The sequence below is a fragment of the Aythya ferina genome, assembly GCF_964211825.1.
Source record: "Aythya ferina genome assembly, chromosome: 23".
NCBI lineage: Eukaryota > Metazoa > Chordata > Aves > Anseriformes > Anatidae > Aythya > Aythya ferina.
In genome coordinates, this window is record NC_140321.1 from 5,302,009 (window position 1) to 5,321,997 (window position 19,989).

The following is a 19,989-nucleotide window of genomic DNA, read 5'->3' on the forward strand; positions in this document are numbered from 1 at the left end:
TGGTACCGCTCCGACAAACTCAGTTAATACATGTGGAAAACTTTTCTCCTTTTTATTTTGTGCTCGATAAAATCTTGGCTAGTAGTTATGGCAATGACCTGCTGGATCTCATCACAGTCCAGCCAGGGAACCGGCTAAATCGCCCATGGATATTCCCTTTCCTTCATCTCTTCCTTTATCTGTGATCACCACAAATTGAGGCAGCATGGAGAACAATTACTTTAACTGAAAAATAACTTCAGAGAGGTACTTTGTTTGTGTCAGCTTGCACTGAGTCTGGGACAAGCAGGAACATCCCACATTTAGTTGGCTTGCTCTTCGCAGACCATGACAGCAAGTTGTTTTTTTTGTGCTTGCACGACCAGAGCAATGTGAGCTACAAATGGGGAACTAAACCCACAGGGACACAACCTGAGTGACTTAAGAAATCTCACGGCAAAGCATGTATTAGACCTACTGTCTTTAATTGTGCCAGGTGGCAGACATCTACATCATGATATCCCTTGCCTTTTCACTACTACAGTCGCTATTATTCATGCTTTTCAGAAGTGTGAATTTATATTAACTTCCCATTTTTATTCCACACACTGTACCATAGCATGTGATACAAAAATGTTTATTGGACTAAGAATAAAATAAATACAAATTAATAAAAGATAAAAGGGACTTTGATGTTATAAATACCAATGTTTGTTCTTTGTACATAATCTAGGGCAACTTTTTTTCTTGACTTCTTGTAAAGTTTGCATCATACAAAAAGCTGATGACTCATAAAACATTATTTTACTTTTTGGAATAAGCTGCTGACATGTAAAGTATCTTCCTTGTGAACTGGGATTTCTAGAGGGAAACTGCCTATGGGCTATTTATTCCTGGCATAAACAGCAAGACTAGCCAGCCCCGTGGGAAGAAGAAACACCCTATAGGTGGCACCCCCTTTGGAAGGTATAAATAGAGATCTGCGGCAACAAACAACCTGCAGTCTGATTCAATATCAAGCTGTGCATCTTGCTTTGGGCTTTGGGTTGGATCTGCAGCTGTCCTCAAAATGAGTTGTAGTATTAAGCAGACAACTGGCTCGCTCAGGGGCAGGACCAGCGGTGGCAGCTGTGTTATTGGTGGCGGTGGTGGTGGTGGAGGAGCACGGATCTCCTCAGTCTCTTCTGGAAGATACACGACTTGTGGGATAGGTGGTAGCCGAGGGTTTTCTGGTAGAAGCTACTGTGGTGGTGTGAATTACGGAGGAGGACTGAGCACTGGCAGCTTGGTTGGTGGAAACTATGGAGGTGGCTTAGGAGCCGCCGTCCTCGGAGGATGTCCGGGCATCGGATTCAGCGGTGGCAGTGCCCGCTTCGGCGGTGGCATTGGAGGTGGCATTGGTATCGGTCTTGGTGGAGGGGTAGTTGGAGGTGGCTTTGCTGGTGATGGCATTCTTCTTTCTGGTGACGAAAAGGTCACCATGCAGAACCTTAACGACCGCCTGGCTTCTTACCTGGACAAGGTGAGGTGCCTGGAACAAGAAAATGCTGACCTGGAGTGCAGAATCAGGGAGTGGTACGCCAAGCAGGGCCCTTTTTGTGAGCCACGGGACTACAGCTGCTATTATAAAGAGATAGAAGATCTTCAAAACCAGGTAACATCATTTCTCGGCTGCTTTCTCCCTCGTAAGCTTCTCTCACGCCGTTGATTCACAACTTACTGCAGTTATCGAGAGTAACATTTCCTCGTTGTACAATGCTTTTTGTAAACAGACATTAAGATGACTGCCCGTAGAATGCCCTAGAGCTGAAATGTAAAAATCTTGGGTGCTTGGACTGTTTCCATTGCTTTTATTCATCAGATATATTTGAAAGGGAAAGTGTTAGGTTCACAGAATACAACTTGCTTGGCTCAGTAGTCTTTCTGAACTAGATCTGTGCCAACATGTTCAAACAGATGTATGCCAAGAAAACAACTGAACAAGAAATAAATAATGAGTGACATGAATTTATATTGTGCTGTCACCAGTCTTGCAGATTTCCAGTTTAAAATTCTTTCTTTTTTTTTTTTTTTTTTTTTTTATTTAAAGTTTACTCTTTCACAGAGAACTGGACGTATTGGACATGTAATTAATAACAAGAACAAGGAGAGAATTGCCTGAATGCATTTTGAGTATGCAATTTAAAATTAAAAACATTTCCCTGCAAAGTGTATTTGGCAAAAATTCTAGGATGTCAACGCACAAAGAGGAATAAAGTGAAAAGAATCCAGGAAACAGACAGAATAAGGCAGACTTATAATTAAGTCTCGGAACAAAGCTTTTGTATCTCTTATCCGTGAAAGTGAGATTTAGACTTAAAACGTTGGGTGGATCGTGGCAGGCTCTGGACAGCACTAATTATAATTCCCCAGCTGTCTGAACTGTGTGTTTTAGCATTTTAATGCCTCCACGGTACTTCACTCGTCCCTGTGACTGCCAGGCTCTGCTGCCTGGTAGCCAGCATCAGAGAAGGGAGAGCTCAGGGTCTGCTCTGGGCACACCTGAGCCTGGGGATACAGGGAAGAGGCTTCAGGACTGAGTACCAAACCCTGCTCTTTTCCAGATTGTCTGCGCAACCATAGACAACAACAAGATCATTCTGAACATCGATAACAGCAGGATGACAGCTGATGACTTCCGAGTGAAGTGAGTACCCCCCCAGCACGCAGCACCCCTGCCTCTGGCACTGTGCCCCCACCTAAAGCCTCGTGGCAAGGAGCTCTCGGTCAGGTCCCCCGAGCCCTGTGCCCAAGACAGGCTGGAGGCTACGTGGAAAACTCTCATCCAGTGCCTCTGAGCTGCCTTCACTGGTGGCACTTCCAGGTTGGGGCAATAGCAAGGTTTTGTGCGGAGCTCGGAAGTTTTTAGAAAGCAGCCAGCTGCAGGGATTCGCAGACAGGGATGGGCGCGGGTTCACCTGAGCTGCCATTCTGGCACGCGGTGCCTTGCAGAAGGGAAGTTTTTGTTTTTTCTTGTTGGAGCACGGAAACGCGGTGAGTGACACCTCCACCCCGGTGAGAAAGCTCCAGACAAAGTGGATTGAGGGCAGGCTTTGACAGAGCAAGCCGGATTTGCTTTCCCTATTGTCCTGGGATGCTAGCTAGGAAACCACTGCAAGAAAGATGGACGGTCACATCAAAAAAAAAAAAAAGAGCGGATGGTGAGGTCAGGCTCTGACTGCTCTGTCTTGTTTCCTTTCTCACTCTCAGGTACGAGACGGAGCTGGCCCTTCGCCAGAGCGTGGAGGCTGACATTAACGGCCTGCGCCAAGTCCTGGATCAGCTCACTCTCTGCAGGTCTGACCTGGAGGCACAGCTGGAGTCGCTGCGGGAGGAGCTCTGCTGCCTGAAGAAGAACCACGAGGAGGTAGGCTCCTGCTCCTCTCGTGCAAAAAGTGTTAATTGCTAATTGCAGCCACTGCTGGCTGCGGGTGGGTTTCTCCTCCTCTGCTGCAAGTGATGGATGCAGACGGCGCGTGCCACCCAGGAGCTGAGAATGCCCACCAGAGAGGGGCTCTGCCGGGGGCTCTGCTCTTCCCTACAGGGAAACTGGGTTCTCGCAGTTGTTTTCCTTGTTTTTTTAAAAAAAAATGATTTGATTTTCTGCAGGAAATGAACTGCCTGAGGAAACAATCGACTGGAGATGTGAGCGTGGAGGTCAATGCCTGCCCTGGCCCAGACCTCAGAAAGATCCTGGAGGAGATGAGGTGCCAATATGAAACACTGATTGAACGCAATCGCAAAGAAGTTGAGGACTGGTATGAGTGTAAGGTGAGCAAATTTACTCAGCTTTGACTTTTCCAGGCAATGCTTCCACACTTATTTAACTTAAGCAAAACCAACAGCATTCGGCACTGATTTCAGCTGACCAAGTGCCGCAGGGGATGCTGCCCCTCTGCCACATGTCATTAGGACTCGAGGCAGGAGCTCTTCACGAAGCAGATGAGGAGTGGGAAGGACTGGGCAGTGGCACTATTAGAAGAGGAATTACACGCAGGGTTTACTTCATTAGGATGAGAGACTTCACCCAAACTCTCCCCATTCTTTGTTTTTCGCTAGCTCCTCTGCTCTTTCCTTAATCCTCAGTCTGGTTTACACTGGGACATCCCCTTAATGTCTGTACTTGGTGCTTTGCAGATTGAGGAGGTAAATCGGGAGGTTATTACAAGCGGTCAGGAGGTCGAGACGTGCAACAACCAGGTCACCGAACTGAGACGCCAATTGCAAGCCCTGGAAATCGATCTGCAGGCTCAGCTCAGCCAGGTGGGTGGCGTGCTGCTGCACAGCTCAGCTGGTGCACGGTTCTGCTTTGGTGGAAGGCTCTGTGGTTAAAAGCAGTGCTTCCAATGCTGTATTTCTAACATGCCACACGTTTTTCTTCAGAGGGACAACCTGGAAGCATCCCTGGCTGAAACAGAGTGTCGCTACAACAACCACCTTGGTGAGCTCCAGAGCCAGATCACGTGCGTGGAGCAGCAGCTGGCTGACCTGCGCGCGGAAATGGAGTGCCAGAACCAAGAGTACAAGATCCTGCTGGACGTCAAGTGCCGCCTGGAGCAGGAGATCCATACATACCGCTGCCTGCTGGAGGGCGGCCAGCAGGACCTCATGTGAGTACCCTCTAGACACACCAAGAGGCACAATACCTGTGTCCTGGGTATCTTGAAACAGCCTCAAAGTGAGCTACAGGTGGAGGATTTCTTCCAGCTCCTTTCCCTTCCTCACATATTTGGGCTGACTGGAAGGCAGTGGGGATAATCTGCTTCCCTATCCTGTGCCAGGCATTGCCAGGAGAAGAGCTCCCTGCAGCTTTCTGCCCATTTTATGCCCAAGAGGAAAACAGATCGAGAGCAGAAGGGCCAACGAGCAACCCGTACTTCTGATTTATCTGACAAACCCTTCACTAAATGTCACTTTCCTGTCTCCACAGTCAGCAAGGAGGAATCAGTCAATCGTCAGGGCTAGGAGGAGGAGTTGCAAGAACAGGTGGAATAGGAGGAGGAGGTATCATTAGAACAAGCCACACTTACACTTCGTCTTCCCAGATGCCATCTTGTGCAGCTGCGGAGATACAAGGTAAGCGCTGCAACACGGCAAGATTTCCACAGTCCTCTCCTTCCTAGTGCAACACGGACAGGCAGCAACAAAGGCCTTTCCAGTGAAGTTTACAGGGGGTATTTAATGCAGTTTACAGGGGGTGTTTATTGTTTTATTGCGAAGCTACTGGGAAAGGCAGAGGAGTGGCTGCGAGTGCTTTCAGAAAGTAGGCAGCAGCTGTCAGTCTGCTCGGAAGCATGAGAACTGCAAAAAGTGAGGAGGAAGAGGGAGAGACAGAAGGAGAGAGGCAGCGAAGGCAAGCCACAGACAGGCAGAGAACACAGAGAAAGAACCAGCACAAAACCTAGGGCAAAAGGAGAGCCGGAGAAAGGAGTGAAAACCAAAAAAGAAGCAGGAACGATGAGGATTTTGGTAGAAAATTACTAGCACTATTTCAGGGGGAAACTTCCAGCCAAACTGGAAGCAAAATACATGAACGTGGTGGCAGCTGGTCCAGCAGAATGGGTGTGGGCAGGGGCACTGAGCTGGTGGGGACCCTGGTGCTGGTCCCTCACCCAGGTTACTGGGGGTGCAGGGTCTGCAGCTCCCACCTTTGGCATCCCTGCGTAAAAGGGCAGCCTCAGAGCACATCTGCCCGATGGGCAGGCAGCGACCAGGCCTCTCCTTTTGGTATTTATCTGAAATTCCAGCTGAGGTGGCTTGTGGGATGATCGTGCTGCGTATGTGTGCGGCATGACAGTGTGGGAAAGAATCTGTTCTTGCTTTAAACAAAGTGATGTTTTCTTTGATCTCCCCAGTGCCTTGCAGAAGGATTTGTGATTAAGCAGAGAAATGAGAGTATACAACAAGAGATCCCTGCAGCAGAGCCGTGGATAAAGAGAGAGAATATTTACTGTATGCCTCTGCTAAGAGCAAGGAACGTGCTCTTCTGTATTACTCAGCGATGCTAAGCAATGTGTCAGAGGGATGAGCAGAGCGTTGGGCCACATTCTGCTTTATTTTGCTATTTGCTTTTTCCAGTCTGTATTGCTGCGTGTGCCCAGCCACCATGACTACTACTGGGGTTAACCAGTACTATGATCACTCATGTACCTGCTGGTGAAAAACCTTCTCTAATAAAACTTTGCTTCTGCCTGATGCAATCAAGAAACCCGTGTCTGCAAACTGAGTTCCTTGAGCAAAGCAGGGGCTGGTCCGGGTGCAAACCACATCCCCGGCCAGCAGAAGCTGGGAAGCCACGCACAAGGGGCCCCAGAAATGGTTGGGATCTGCTCCGCGGGGAGCAAAGTGGCTTTGGCAGCAGGAGCCAGAGAGCAGCCTCATGGACCTCGCAGGGCTCGGGAAGCTCCTCCAGGGCAGCCCCTGCGGGCAGATGCCTGCGTTCCTCTCACAGGGCACTTTGTTAAAGCACAATTACAGAAAAGTATATAGGAGAATAAAGAGAACTGGCAGAAGGTCAGTGATGGGACAGGCAGAGAGAGCCTCAGCCCTGGGTGGTGCGTCTGGGCTGTGCCCGCTGTAATTCAGCATCCAGCCCACAGATCTTGGTCCCACAACTGATTTAATTTCTGCTGAGATGGCTTCTGCTCAGACCCAGCCCTTTCATGTTATAGGAACCTTCCCACTGAGAAAAGGAGTGGTTGCAAAAAGTCCATTTCCTACCTATTCTCACCTGGGGACTGAGTCACTGGCCGGGCATCCTGTTTCAAGCAGTTTCAACCCAAGCATCAGAAACTGCTGCAGAAGCAGCTGTACACTCATCACACCCCCTACAGAACCAGAGGGGGCAGGATGGGGGCTGAAAAAGTGCAGCTCAGCAAAGAATACGATAGAGAAAAAAAGCCAGCTAGCATCTTTCGATACACACAGCCATTATTTCTTAAACCTCACAAGCAAGACAAAGATCAGCCCCTCCTCTGCCCCCAAAGAGCAGAGGTAGCTGGTGCTGAGTCAGTGTAGATGGGCAGTGTGCGTGCATCCTGAGGCTGACCTGGGCAGAAAACCAAGGGCAGCAGTTTGGTAACAGCCCCGCAGCTCTTCTGGTGGGTGCAGCCACGGGCTTACGGGGGTCAGTCTGCGTTTGGGGACTTTTCAGTTAAAAGCCAGTATGAGCTGGAGGGGTTTGAGGATTACACTGTTTGTTGGACCAGACAACCATGCTGCGACTGGTTTTATACGCTCACTCCACCCTGCAGGTTTACAGCTACAGCATTGGCTGCTGTCACCTCTGGTGCGCTGTGATGTGGCTGTTACAGAGTCACACTCACTTATGGGGTGACTTGGCAAGGCAACCCCCACCTGGTAATTCCTTTGCTGTCACAAGCTGGAGATTACGAAGCAGTCAACCTCATGGGGAGAAGGAGAAAGGGTATAGAGACAAAAACATTTCAGGACCACATGTGCAGTCTGGTGTGGCACTCTCTTCTAGCCTCACCTCTTATTTAGAAACTGATTTCTCTGTTGCTACAGAAATAGACTTAACACAACCTGACACCTTCCAGGCCAGTGTCCTCTCAAAGGCTCACAGACAGCAAGTGGCTGAAGCAATCATCAGTGTGTCAGGGAGGTGAAGGATGCCTATCTCCTGCTCTAGAAGTGCATGGAGAGATGAGTAAGTGGTATTTATTTGATTTCATCTATGAGACACTAAATCCATGACTATCCAGTGGCTAGAGAAGAAACAAATAGAAATAAAGAGAAATGAGAAAATGCAGCACTGGAACTACTGCAAACTGACACAGAACAGCTGCCATCAGTAGATGCTTTTAAACCAAGACTTTAAATCAAGTCTTCTCTAAAGACAAGTTCCAGTCCTAGGGAAAGTCTCAGACTTGATGCAGGAATCCCTTGGTAGACGTGTATACCCAGGGATATGCTGGCATATGCTTCCCAGCAGAGAGAGGTGCTTATTGTGGTTATACTGGAAGCTTTCCAGTGGTCGGACTCCTCTGCGTATATCCCAGTTGCTCTCAGAGCTCCAGCTGAGAAGTTGGAAGGACGTCCTTCCACGTTCCTTTCCCTTTGTATTCTCCTGCCTTGTTCAGTGCAAAGACAGACAGATAATCCCTTTCTTGGTCTTGACCTTTCCCAATCTGCCAGTCTTCCTCTAAAAATACAAGGACATTTTACAGACATGCCTCCAGTTTTCAGTCTTCTGGAAACTCCGGGCTACCCCCAAAGGAGAAAAGCTTGCTGCTTTCTTCTGGGAGCCCCAGCTGATTCCCACCAGCCGGGGAGCCTCCTTCTCTTGCAACCTGCTACTGACATCTAGCTGCTCCATCGGATTCCCTGTATTCACATCAAAGGCCTTCCCACCCGGCGCACAAGGTCCGGCAGGAGCAACACACGCACTTTCACAAAGGAGCTGTCCTAAATTCCTGAGAGGTGAAAGAGACCTAATGACACGGGCCGCAGGACTGTAATGATCCTGAGGTTATGCCTATGCCTCTGGAAAGCCCCCAGGGACCTACAGACTCAGCTCCTAAGACACCAGACCTACGAGTTGGGATGTGTCTGGGAAGCAGCTCATGAGAAGGTGGCTTGGGATAAACAGTTCCCCAGCAGCAAACACCCTGGAAACAACCCATACATTAGGGAGCTGCAAATTACGGAGCTGCAAGCCCTGGGCTGGAAATTACATTTCCATGAGATTTCCATACTTCTTTGTGCCACGCAGACTAGACCCAAGAAGCTTATGAGCGCACACAACTGAATGAAAATAAGGAGGGAAAGGTTAGGGTTGTTTCTTTTATTATTTTTTTTTTTTAGATCTTCAGAGCAGTGATTTAATTTTATCTTAGCTTAACTAGTGCACCCTTTTCCCGAAGACAAAAAGGAAAAATAGCAAAACAGAGGGCAAGAGTGCACCATGCAAGGATCCCAGGCAGAGGCACGAAGAGGAGGGTCCGAGGGGAAGGTCCCCCCGGGGACCAGCGTGCTCCCAGGGGCCGGAGCCATCCTCTCTGCAGCAATTACCACAATAAGCATGTAGACGTCCTCCACTCCCACAAAGGAGCAAGTCCCACGTTTCTGCCTGCATTATTCTGATGTGCTAAAATGATAACTGTGAAGGAGAGGAAGGAATGTGTGCTCACTCAGGAAAGATGCTTGCTGCAGACAGCTATTGGGAAACTCCTGAAGAATCATACGCAGGACAGGCAAAGCTTCAAGCAATGCAGCATTACATCAGTTTCGGTTCATTCCTACCACCACACCCTGACTCCAATTATGCTCTCCAGTCCTAGTAATGAAATTCAGATATTCCTTTCTATGCACAGTAACTTTTTATTAAGGTTTTTACCTATTCTTAGCTCGGCTCCTTTGCATTTAGGTGCTGAGCAGAGCACAAGGTGGAAGGAAGGGCAGGCTGACATTCAGGCACTGCAGACGGATCCAGGAGACCTGGGTTCAGCATCCCCAGACTCTGCCAGAGGCGTGCTCCTTATCTCTGAGTAAAGCACTCGGAGCAAGTGCCTCCACACCTCTGTCTCCAGCCTGCTTGGAGATATCACTGCCAGCTTTCACTGCTGGCACAGTGACATCCAAGGATGCAGAGATAAGAGGACGCGTCCTTACGAAGGAATAACTAGAGTAAGAGCAATAAAGTGATGGTAAAATCCATGAACACTGGGACACTTCAGTCCTTCAGTAAATGAGATTAGCTACTTGCCATAACAGCTACTCCAATCTGCCATCCTGACACGGAGTGGGGATGTGAGCAGGAGTTTCGTCTCACTTCTTCTCTGGGGAAACAAGCTTGGAGAATTTCTTACAGGGAACGGTTAGTTTCAGGGAGCTGTGGAATGCCTGCCTCTTGCTCAACAGTGGCTAAAAACAGGTTCTCCCTACCGAGAAGGCCATTGCACTTGTGTCTTAGCCAAATACCTCAGGAAAATGAGCTTAGCCTGGATTTTGATGTCAGAAGAGGGGAAGGATTTTTGCTTTTTCCTTTCTCTGCCTAGCTAAGATTTGGAGACATTAGGGATAGAGAATAACCCCTGGTTTTATTTAATCCATCTTTTCCAAACCAGTCCAGAACTGTAGTGGGGAACAATTTTTCTGCCAGCTTCATCAGCAATTCTGTCTTTGTACTTCCTAGGACAGTGGTCTCAAACCTCTCAGAAGCACGCAGCACATATTGACAGAGACATTGCCCATGGGATGTTTGCAGCCCCATTCACTGTTTCAAAAAAAAAAAAAAAACACAACAAAACATATTTCCCCAGCAACAACCACTATCCATACTGATGAAAACTACAGAAACATCTTTCACTGAATGTCAGGACAATGTTAAAGTCCTAGGATGTTATTTCATGCTCTCCATATAAAGAAGCAAAGCTTTGTGAACTGCCGGAGAGCCCAGCTCACAAATGAAGAATCTTTTGTCCGTGGCCCTTAAGAGCTCATTCCACAAGCATCATGTCTTGTAGCTGAGTTTTCGGGAATTATTTCACCAATGGAGAGACTTAAAGGTTAATCTTTCTGTCTCTGATCTTTCCACAAAGTTCTTACATCATTCCTCATACATCATTCGAGAGTCAAACTTCGTATGTATTTTTTCTGTTTCATCTTACATATTCAAACATCAGCACCCTGTAAGAAAACTGCTTATTCAACTCAAAATAAGATGAAAATAAATTAATGAGAGATAAAGAGCTCTTTGATGCAATAACCTTTAATGATTTCTTCCTGGTATATAATTTAGGACAGTGTTTTTCCTGGCTTAATGTTGTAAAGTTTGCATCATAAACAAAAAGCTGATGATTCATAAAACATTATTGCTAATGTATTTTTGAAATAAGCAAGAGACATGTAAAGTATCTTCCTTGTCTATGGGGAATCTTGAAAGGAAACTTCCCTTTGAGAAATTATTCTTGGCACCAATGGCTGGAGTAGCCAGCCTTATGGGAAGAGGAGCCAGTGGTGACACCCACTGTGGAAGGTATAAATAGAGTTTCGTGGCAGCGGACAACTCGCAGTCTGATTCAATATCAAGCTGTGCAACTTGCTTTGGGCTTCTGCTTGCATTTCCAACTGCTGTCGCCATGAGTTGCAACATTAAGGAGACTATTACTGTGTCTAGCAAAGGCAGGAGCAGTGGTGGCAGCTGTATCATTGGTGGTGGTGGTGGAGCACGGATTTCTTCCTATGGGATAGGCAGTGGCAGAGGTTTTTCTGGAAGGAGCTACTGCGGTGGAGTGAATTATGGAGGGGGACTGAGTGTTGGTAGCTTGGCTGGTGGGAGCTATGGAGGTGGCAACTGCTATGGCAATGGCCTCGGGTTTGGCCTTGGAGGCGGTGTGGTTGTTGGTGGTCTTGGTGGCGACTGTTTGCTTTCATCCTGCGATGAGAAGGTGACCATGCAAAACCTCAACGATCGCCTGGCCTCCTATCTGGACAAGGTGAAGTGCTTGGAGAAGGAAAATGCTGAACTGGAATGCAGAATCAGAGAGTGGTATGCTACACAGGGCCTCTCCTGCGAGCCCCGGGACTACAGCTGCTATTACAAAGAAATTGAAGATCTTCAGAATCAGGTAACCCCATTTTTCAGTTGTTCCTGCCATCGTTAAGGTTCATTTCTTAATTTGCATTTAGAACTTACTGCAATTCTTTAAGATATTTTTTACTGCTGTAAAATGTCTTTGCAAACATAAGTTGTAGCAATTTCCTCTGTGACATTGTTAAGGATGAGCATGGACACATACTGAGAGGTGATATAGGTAGGATAATGCTCTTAAAAAGGAAAAAGGATGCCTTGTTACGCTGTGATTTGGCTGTATAGTTGAATATTACTGACTGTGCTCTGAGGAAATGCAGTGGTGTCAGCCCTGTAAGAAAAGCAAAGTAATGAGAACTGTAGAGCAAGAGGAAAACACACATAGCAGATGTATCAAATAAAGCATTATAAATGCTATGTGAAAAAAGCTGAGTATTTAAAATTGTCTGTTGATTGCAGTGGTGGCACAAAGAGCCCGACACTAGTGTGTCCCCAGTGAAAGCTGTAGATGAGCTTTAGGCTTAAAGGTACCTTCTAACTCTCTTCCCTGAAAATCCTTAAGCTTGAAGTCAGGAACAAGCCAGCCTAAATGTCAGCTGAGCTTTGATATCTCAAGGAAGGTTCTTTATGCTCACCTCTTTGTGAAGCATCTTTGGAACTTTCCTTTCATACTTTGAGACTGGGAATTCCCCTCTCACTAACTCCCTACCTCTCTTCTTTACTGCCTGCTAGTCAAGGAGGCACAGCTACCTCCTGCAGCTGCTCTGCTCAAGGAACAAAGCAATTTAAGTAGAAAGGTGATGGAAAAAGGAAATTGTAAAGAGTTAATACTTAACTGTCCCCTAGATACACCTGTAGAGTACTGCAGCGGAGAGAAGGGAGCCATCTCTCATGCTCTGCTCTTTTCCAGATTGTCTGCGCAACCATTGATAACAACAAGATCATTCTGGACATTGATAACAGCAGGATGGCTGCTGATGACTTCCGTGTGAAGTGAGTGCCCCTCCGTGCCGATGCACCCCCTTGCCTCCTCCCTGCTCCTTCGCATCTCACTCGCGGCGTCCCAGCGCACCCCATGCAGAGGCTGAGGACAAGTCTCCTGCAACACCACGTTAGGGCAGGATGGAGTGATGAAAGGCATTTTGCTCCTGGTCCTCAGACATCCCATAATTAGTATTCTTGGGTAAAACATTGGGCAATGGTGTTTGGTGGTTAGGGCTTGGGACTGACACTGCAGGGAGTGGCCCTTAGTGGTATACTGGGAGCATTTCCATCACAGACCAGTGCAGATCGGGATCAACAAAGCAGAAATGCAGCTGGGTGAGCAATACCAAACACAGTGATATCAGAACGGGGAGAAAGACATGGGGAAGAAGAGCTGGCACATAACAGGCATCAAGTGCAGGGCAGAAATCAAACACAGTGCATCCAGCTTAGCCAGCAAAACGAAGTACGGAGCAGGCAGATGGGAAGAGGAGATCTTTGCAGAAGCTGAGTGGAGATGTTTCAGTTCTGATTTTCTTTTTCTTTTCTTTTTTTTTTTTGCACAAACCAGGTACGAGACGGAGCTGGCCCTTCGCCAGAGCGTGGAGGCTGACATTAACGGCCTGCGCCAAGTCCTGGATCAGCTCACTCTCTGCAGGTCTGACCTGGAGGCACAGCTGGAGTCGCTGCGGGAGGAGCTCTGCTGCCTGAAGAAGAACCACGAGGAGGTAGGCTCCTGCTCCTCTAGGAGCACCACAGCCCTGGCATAAAACATTTTGCCTACAAGAACGTGCTCTGAATGTAGAAGCAAAGAGGAGCCGATCCATACCACAGCTTTCCCATCAAACAGGTCTGGGGTTGAGACCTGCCTGCCTGCTGGGTGGTGCAGGAGCTCAGGCCGAGGCAGCTGCTCCTCTCTGGGACTGGCACTGGGAGAGCCAGAGGGGGTGAAAGTTGCTGCTGTCTGCAGTGGGTGAGAAAAGAGATTACCCAACAGATTTGTTGGGGAAAACACTTGCACCATCTCTCAGTGGTTCACAGCCACAGCTGGGAGGCACCCCGGGCAGGGAGAGCTGTTCTCAGCCACCGAGCTCTGCTCTTCTGTGCTGTTTTAAAAGCCAAAATGTGTCTAATCTGGGTTGCATTTCCAGGAAATGAATTGTCTGAGGAAACAATCAACTGGAGATGTGAGTGTGGAGGTCAATGCCTGCCCTGGACCAGATCTCAGGCAAATCTTGGAGGATTTGAGATGCCAGTATGAAACACTGATAGCACGCAACCGCAAGGAAGTTGAGGATTGGTACGAGTGCAAGGTAAGCGACACACGCCTGCTGTGAAACGAACTGATGAGCACATTTCAGAGCACAGGAGCATTTCAGAGAAAATAAGCAGTTGCCCTTTGCAATGAAGCCCAGGTTCAGCACTCATTTACACCCTGTGTTCTGCGGGAGACCCGGGCCTGTCTGACCAGTTTGCTATGCCCCATCTGGAACGGCAGCATTAACCGCGAGGCCTTGTGGTGTGGTGTTGGAACTGAAATACCCCACATTTGGATTAAAGAGACTTAATAGCCATGAGGTTAATGCGATTTGTAAAAGAGCAAGCAGTTGAAGGCGGTGGTTAACGCCCAGTTCAGAGAACTCACCGTGCTCCCTTTTGGTTTTGCTAGCAGCTCACTGTGTTCTGCTTCAGTAAAAGAAGTCCAAATTACACAGATACACTCTGACGGTCTTTATTCTGGCTTGGTGCTTTGCAGATTGAGGAGGTGAATCGGGAGGTTATTACGAGCGGTCAGGAGGTCGAGACGTGCAACAACCAGGTCACCGAACTGAGACGCCAATTGCAAGCCCTGGAAATCGATCTGCAGGCTCAGCTCAGCCAGGTGGGTGGTGTGCTCTCTTACAGCTGTGTTTGGATACTGGTGAATAACTCTTCCATTTCTGCACTGGAAATAATAAACTCCATGGTGACACCTAAATGAACCTTGTTTCTTTGTTTGGTTGTCCTGTTTACCAGAGGAATAATCTGGAATCCTCTCTGGCTGAGACTGAGTGCCAGTACAACACACTCCTCGGGGAGCTACAGAACCAGATCACGTGCGTGGAGCAGCAATTGGCTGAAATTAGGGCGGAAATAGAGTGCCAGAACCAGGAGTACAAGACCTTACTGGATGTCAAGTGCCGTTTGGAACAGGAGATTCAGACCTACCGCTGCTTGTTGGAAGGAGGACAGCAGGACCTTATGTACGTAAATCCCTGAATCTGTTAGAGAATAAAGGAAAATATCAAGGATCTGAATTATGGATTTGGAATCTGACACCACATTTGGCCCATCTTAATGTTTTCACTGAGATGACAAAGCTGTCTCATGAGCAGCCTTACTATGAAGTCTGAACTAAAAGTTACTCCTTGGGATCTGCAAAGCAGAGGAACCAAATCTTCCAGCCCTGTAGCTATTAGTGCTGTTAGCATTTGTCACCATCTCTGTTCTGTAATAAGATGGGTGAGAACTGTCAGAAGAAAATTAATTGCAGTGCGCTGCCATTTCCATGCCAAAAGGGGGCACAAATGCAAAGCAAAATGAAAAAAAAGAGCACTGTGTAAAATACTCAGACATTTCTAACCCCTGTAAAGACGTAGTTTGACACTTTGTGCCCTCAGTAGTGTCCAGTAATGTTCTAAAACTGCCTATTTCTTTCACCAAATTTCTCCCACTAGTCACGGAGGAGGAATCGGAGTAGGAACTGGCGTAGGAGGAGGAGTCATTAGGACAAGCCACACCTATACTACAACCTCGTCTTCCCACTGCCAGCCGCAAGTCCCACCCTGCAAGACCGGAGACATACAGGGTAAGAGTCGGGTTTCCACAAGAAGAAAACATTTTTATTCCAGTCTGCTCCTTTGTAATAAGGCCAGGCAAAGCAAACTCTCAACAAAACACAATTATTTAGGGAATTTCTGGGTTTCCCTGTCTTGTCTGCCACCTGCTCTTGCTTAACAAAGTCTGCTCCTGTAATAAGGGCACTACACACAGAATCACAGAATATCCCGAGTTGGAAGGGACCCATAAGGATCGTGGAGTCCAACTCCTGGCTGATTTTTGTTGTTATTTGAAAGATCTTGTCTCTGTCTGAATCAAAATAATGTTTAATGTTTCTCTGTATTTTATTTTTTTTTTTTCTCTCCAGTGACCTGCAGGAGAATTTGTGATTGAGGATGCATGGACTAGAAGGTGACGTACAGAGAACCCCACAGACAAAACAGGAACACTCGCTGTTCCCTGCACGCCTCTACGGAGGGAAAGTAGAAGTGATGGTGCGATGCTTTGCCGTGTATCTCAGGGGGCCTCTCGGGGGCCTCCCTTTTGTTTGTTCTGCTACTTCTGTTCTGTAATGCTGCAACCCCTAGAAGTTACTTGAGTTAGTCAGGATCACTACTGTACCTGCTGGTGAAAAACCTTCTCTAATAAAACTTTGCTTCTGCCTGATGCAATCAAGAAACCCGTGTCTGCAAACTGAGTTCCTTTAGCAAAGCAGGGGGCAGTCTGGGTGCAACCCACATCCCCGGCCAGCAGAAGCTGGGAAGCCACGCACAACGGGGCCCCAGAAATGGTTGGGATATGCTCCACGGGGAGCAAAGCGGCTTTGGCAGCGGGAGCCAGAGAGCAGCCTCGTGAACTTTGCAGGGCTCGAGCAGCTCCTCCCGGGCAGCCCCTGCAGGCAGATCACAGAATCACAAAATGGTTTGGGTTGGAAATGACTTTAAATCTCATCTAACTCCAATCCTGCCGTGGCAGGGATGCCACCCACCAGATCAGGTTGGCCAAGGCCCATCCAGCCTGGCCTTAAGCCCCTCCAGGGATGGGGCAGCCACAGCCTGTGCCAGCGCCTCACGCCCTCACCGTGCAGAATTCTTCCTAACGCCCGGTCTGAACGTATCCCCTTTACAACAGCCTGAAACGAGTGAGAAACCCGTGTGGGAAAAGCAGATGAGCCCAAAGCCCATTTCATAGCCCAGACCAGCACAGCACAACCGTGTCCCAGAGCTGGAGCTGTAGGAAAGATCTGGGGATCGCCGAGAAATGAAGAAATACAACACACTCGGAGCCCAAACCCAGCGAATTTCCCCAAAACAGCCCGGAGCTCGGCGACCCCTGGTGGCGCGGCCGGGGAGGAGCGGGCAGGAGCTGCGGGTACGCGCACACGGGCACGGGCACGAGCACACGGGGACGCGCAAGGCACGGCTCGGCACGGCTCGGCTCCGCCAGGTGTCAGCCGTTCGCTGCAGGAGGGCTGGGGCCGGTGCTGGTAGGCGATGAAATCAGGGTGCGATACCGGGAGATGAGGGAATTAACGCCCTGCGATACGCGAAGAGCCGCGTGGAGCGCTCGGGAAGGTGGGTGCTGGCTGGGCTGGCCCCCAGCACGCAGGAGGAGCTCGTCTGCAGATGTCCCCTGGTGTCCCTGTGCATCCTCATGCATCCCCATAACATCCCCAGGTGTCCCCACAACATCCCCACGTGTCCCCACACGTCCTCACAACATCCCCAGGTGTCCCCAGGTGTCCCCACACATCACTTCTCACTGCCAGGGCCGTGGGTGAGGCTGGAGGCCACCAATGTGCAGCTCTGGGGGCTCGCAGCGGGTGCCCGAGCAGAGGCGTGCTGCGGGGATGCCGGTAGCCAAACACACAGACAGAAGCTCCCCTCCTGCTCCATTTAGCGGTCACATTCATGGCAAGCAAGGCTGACGTGGCCTGATTCTGAAAAACTGACTTGCAGGACACAACGCGGATTTTGTTCCTGCCTCTGAAGACCCCGGGTGCGTTCCCCTGCCTGGCCGTGCCCGGGACTGAAGCCACCCTGAAACTCGCTGCACCCATTTGCTGACACCCACGGATGTTTTTTCGGATGGTGCTGGGCTGTTTTGCAGCGTGTGGTGGCAGCCAGGCTCTCCGCAGGGTGGCAGAGCTGCAGCTCCGAGCCCTTGCCAAAAGTCTTGCCAAAGAGGCAGCACCGAGCCGGCTGCGCAAAGGGCTGCTCAGACCCGAACTAACGAAGTCCCCGACAAAGGGTTCGTACAGTCCAAGTCCCTCTCACAGCCCTGACTCACCTAATTACTGCTCCTATCATAATCACCATCGTTCCAGTGGGTGGTGGAGCTTTTGAAGGTGCCCTTTACGGTTTCATCAGCGCTGGTTCCTGCAATACCGAATGAGTAACAGATCCAGAAGGCGGCACCCAGGAATTGGTTGTTTTCCTGCTGGAGAGCTGTTTGCTGGCTAGGATAGCGCAGACCCCAAACCAGGGGGCTGTGGGGTGGCTGTAGAGTGGGGAACACCCCGTGCTCGGGCTGCCAGTGGCACTGGGTGGGTGCCTTGTAGGCACAACGAGCCCCCCGGTCGCGCATCTCGGGGCGCGGGCAGGTGCCCAGGGCTACGCCCTGCGTTGCAGAACAGCGCAGCAGAGGTGGGGCCTCGCTCCCCCACTTCAAAACAGGTATTTTAAAAACCTTCGCTTCTGTAGTGTTTTGGCATGCAGGGAATGGCCGTATGCAGATGGGCTAGGTGGAATTTTTCGGATCTCTGAGAAGGCACTGCTTTGTTTTAGGAGATGTGGCCAGAAATAAACACAAGCAGAAGCAGAACGAACGACGCATTCTGTGTACTGTGCCACTAAGTAATGCTAAAAATATTTGAAGATGCTCCTTCTGGGTTCGTGGCAGCTGTACAAACTGCTGTGGGAACAACACGATATCCTTCTCAGCCATCAATCTCACTGCTAGGACAAGAATGGGACAGGGTTTTTGTTTGTTTGTTTGTTTGTTTTTTACACAACAATTTCTAATACAAAAATTAACTTAGAGAAAATGAAATTTTTGCTAGAAATAGTTAGTACTGACATTTTGAACCTCCAAAATTCGGGTGGGAATTGCTGCCAGGCACCACCAGCTGTGTTTGTGGGAACAACAGATTTCAAAGCACTCTGTGCCCTCATTACAGAGGAAAAAACCTGGGACTCGTTAGGTAGCAATTACCTTTTGTTTGCAACTCTCAACTGATGCACTTTTAAAATAATAAGTACGATCAAGCCCTAATACAATTCAACCAACCCAAATCAGTTTTTCTCAGATTTTCCAGTTTTTAAACATTTGGATTTTACTGAGATGAGAACAAAGTCTCGCCATGTGCATTGTAATGGAGAGGAGAGCAGCTCCATGCTGATCTGCAGTGGAAGAGCAGTGCCCCTCCTCAGAACGAGGACCACGTGCTGCCTCCAACCACGTCATACTGCAGGGACTGGGTTTCTTCTTCACTATGGAGAAATATCATCCCCTGGAATTGCCTGCTGTTAATAAAATTGCTTGATGATTATATAATGGGAGTTAGTTTATAATGTATAATTAAGTGAGTGAGTCACGTTCCCCAGATAGATCTTCCACGGTTTTTCTCTATAGGAACATTTTTCTCTATAGGAACACAAGGAAAATGACTTCTGACAGATCTGGCCAGAGGTAGGAAGGACTGAAAAGGATTCATCACACAGAAACAGCCACAGGTGGGCACTGGTGCAGTTGTACCCCACAGATGTGCTCAGCAGCGTCAGTGCCTTCTCCCAAACCCGGCTGTGAGCACAGAAAAGGCGGTGCCACGGGAGCAGGCAGGACCTTCCATGTGCTAAGCCCACCCTCCAGGTGGCCACGGTGGCTTTTCCAGCCCTTACTCCTAACCCTGTACCCCAGAGGAAGGAGACTCCCTTCCTTCTCTGCTGACAGCCAGGACACATCTGCCCTGCTGCACAGCATGTGGCCATCCTGCAGTCTGGGTGTACTGGGTGAGCCTTTCAGGCTTAAATAGTCCACCAACCTCTTCTGGGCAGCAGCTCGTAACGTTTCCATCACAGGGAAAGGGAGGAAACCTCATTGCAAGCAGCTGTGGTGTCATCTGCCCTCAAAGCATCCTCCTCCTCCTCCACCCTCTTCCATTTCGGCTGTGCCCTGAAGCATGTCAGTCAATGCACAAGGGCAGCTTGTCCTGAATGCCATGAAACTCTCGGCTCTGAGGGTACGTTGTGACTGTATGTTTTCTCTATTAGCTATGCTCAGTGCCAAAAACAATACTCTGTTTCAAAACAAGGCCCATGTTTTAAATCTCAGCTTACAGTTCAGTCCACGCCTCTTTTCCTATAGCGGTGTGGGAGGCACAGGCATCACAGCTTCTCTGGTAGCACTTATTTAGCACTTATTTCTGGATTTTGCAGAAGATATTGTCTAAAATCCTCTGATTAGCTCAGTATGCTTGCAGATGCCTGGACAGTCGTATGAGACATAACTGCAGAGATAACTACCATTTCATAAAAGAGCTGGTGGAAAGGACTTCCATCCTACAGCCTATTTGAAATAAAACATTCCTTTCAGGAACCGTTTGCTCCATAACA

At 48.8% G+C, this 19,989-nt stretch overlaps 2 protein-coding genes and 1 long non-coding RNA gene across 3 annotated transcripts; 2 read left to right on the forward strand and 1 right to left on the reverse strand.

Annotated features, from left to right (window-relative positions):
• The first annotated feature begins 701 nt into the window (after positions 1–701).
• Positions 702–6,226, forward strand: LOC311422872 (keratin, type I cytoskeletal 19-like). The gene is made up of 8 exons (XM_084496368.1): positions 702–1,633; positions 2,583–2,665; positions 3,229–3,385; positions 3,628–3,789; positions 4,156–4,281; positions 4,402–4,628; positions 4,949–5,094; positions 5,874–6,226. The coding sequence occupies exons 1-8, from the start codon at positions 1,049–1,051 to the stop codon at positions 5,897–5,899; spliced, it is 1,512 nt and encodes a 503-aa protein (XP_084352494.1). The 5' UTR covers positions 702–1,048; the 3' UTR covers positions 5,900–6,226.
• A 4,508-nt stretch (positions 6,227–10,734) lies between these two features.
• LOC311422874 lies at positions 10,735–17,995 on the reverse strand. Its single transcript, XR_014685513.1, has 3 exons — positions 17,666–17,995; positions 14,202–14,817; positions 10,735–11,903 (listed from the first exon to the last, which is right to left on the reverse strand). It is a non-coding gene; the product is annotated as an uncharacterized lncRNA (long non-coding RNA).
• LOC311422873 (keratin, type I cytoskeletal 19-like) lies at positions 11,121–16,055 on the forward strand (the record flags this gene model as incomplete). The annotated part of the gene is made up of 8 exons (XM_084496369.1): positions 11,121–11,609; positions 12,483–12,565; positions 13,128–13,284; positions 13,708–13,869; positions 14,313–14,438; positions 14,573–14,799; positions 15,274–15,404; positions 15,744–16,055. The coding sequence occupies 8 exons, from the start codon at positions 11,121–11,123 to the stop codon at positions 15,767–15,769; spliced, it is 1,401 nt and encodes a 466-aa protein (XP_084352495.1). The 3' UTR covers positions 15,770–16,055.
• Positions 17,996–19,989: the final 1,994 nt, after the last annotated feature.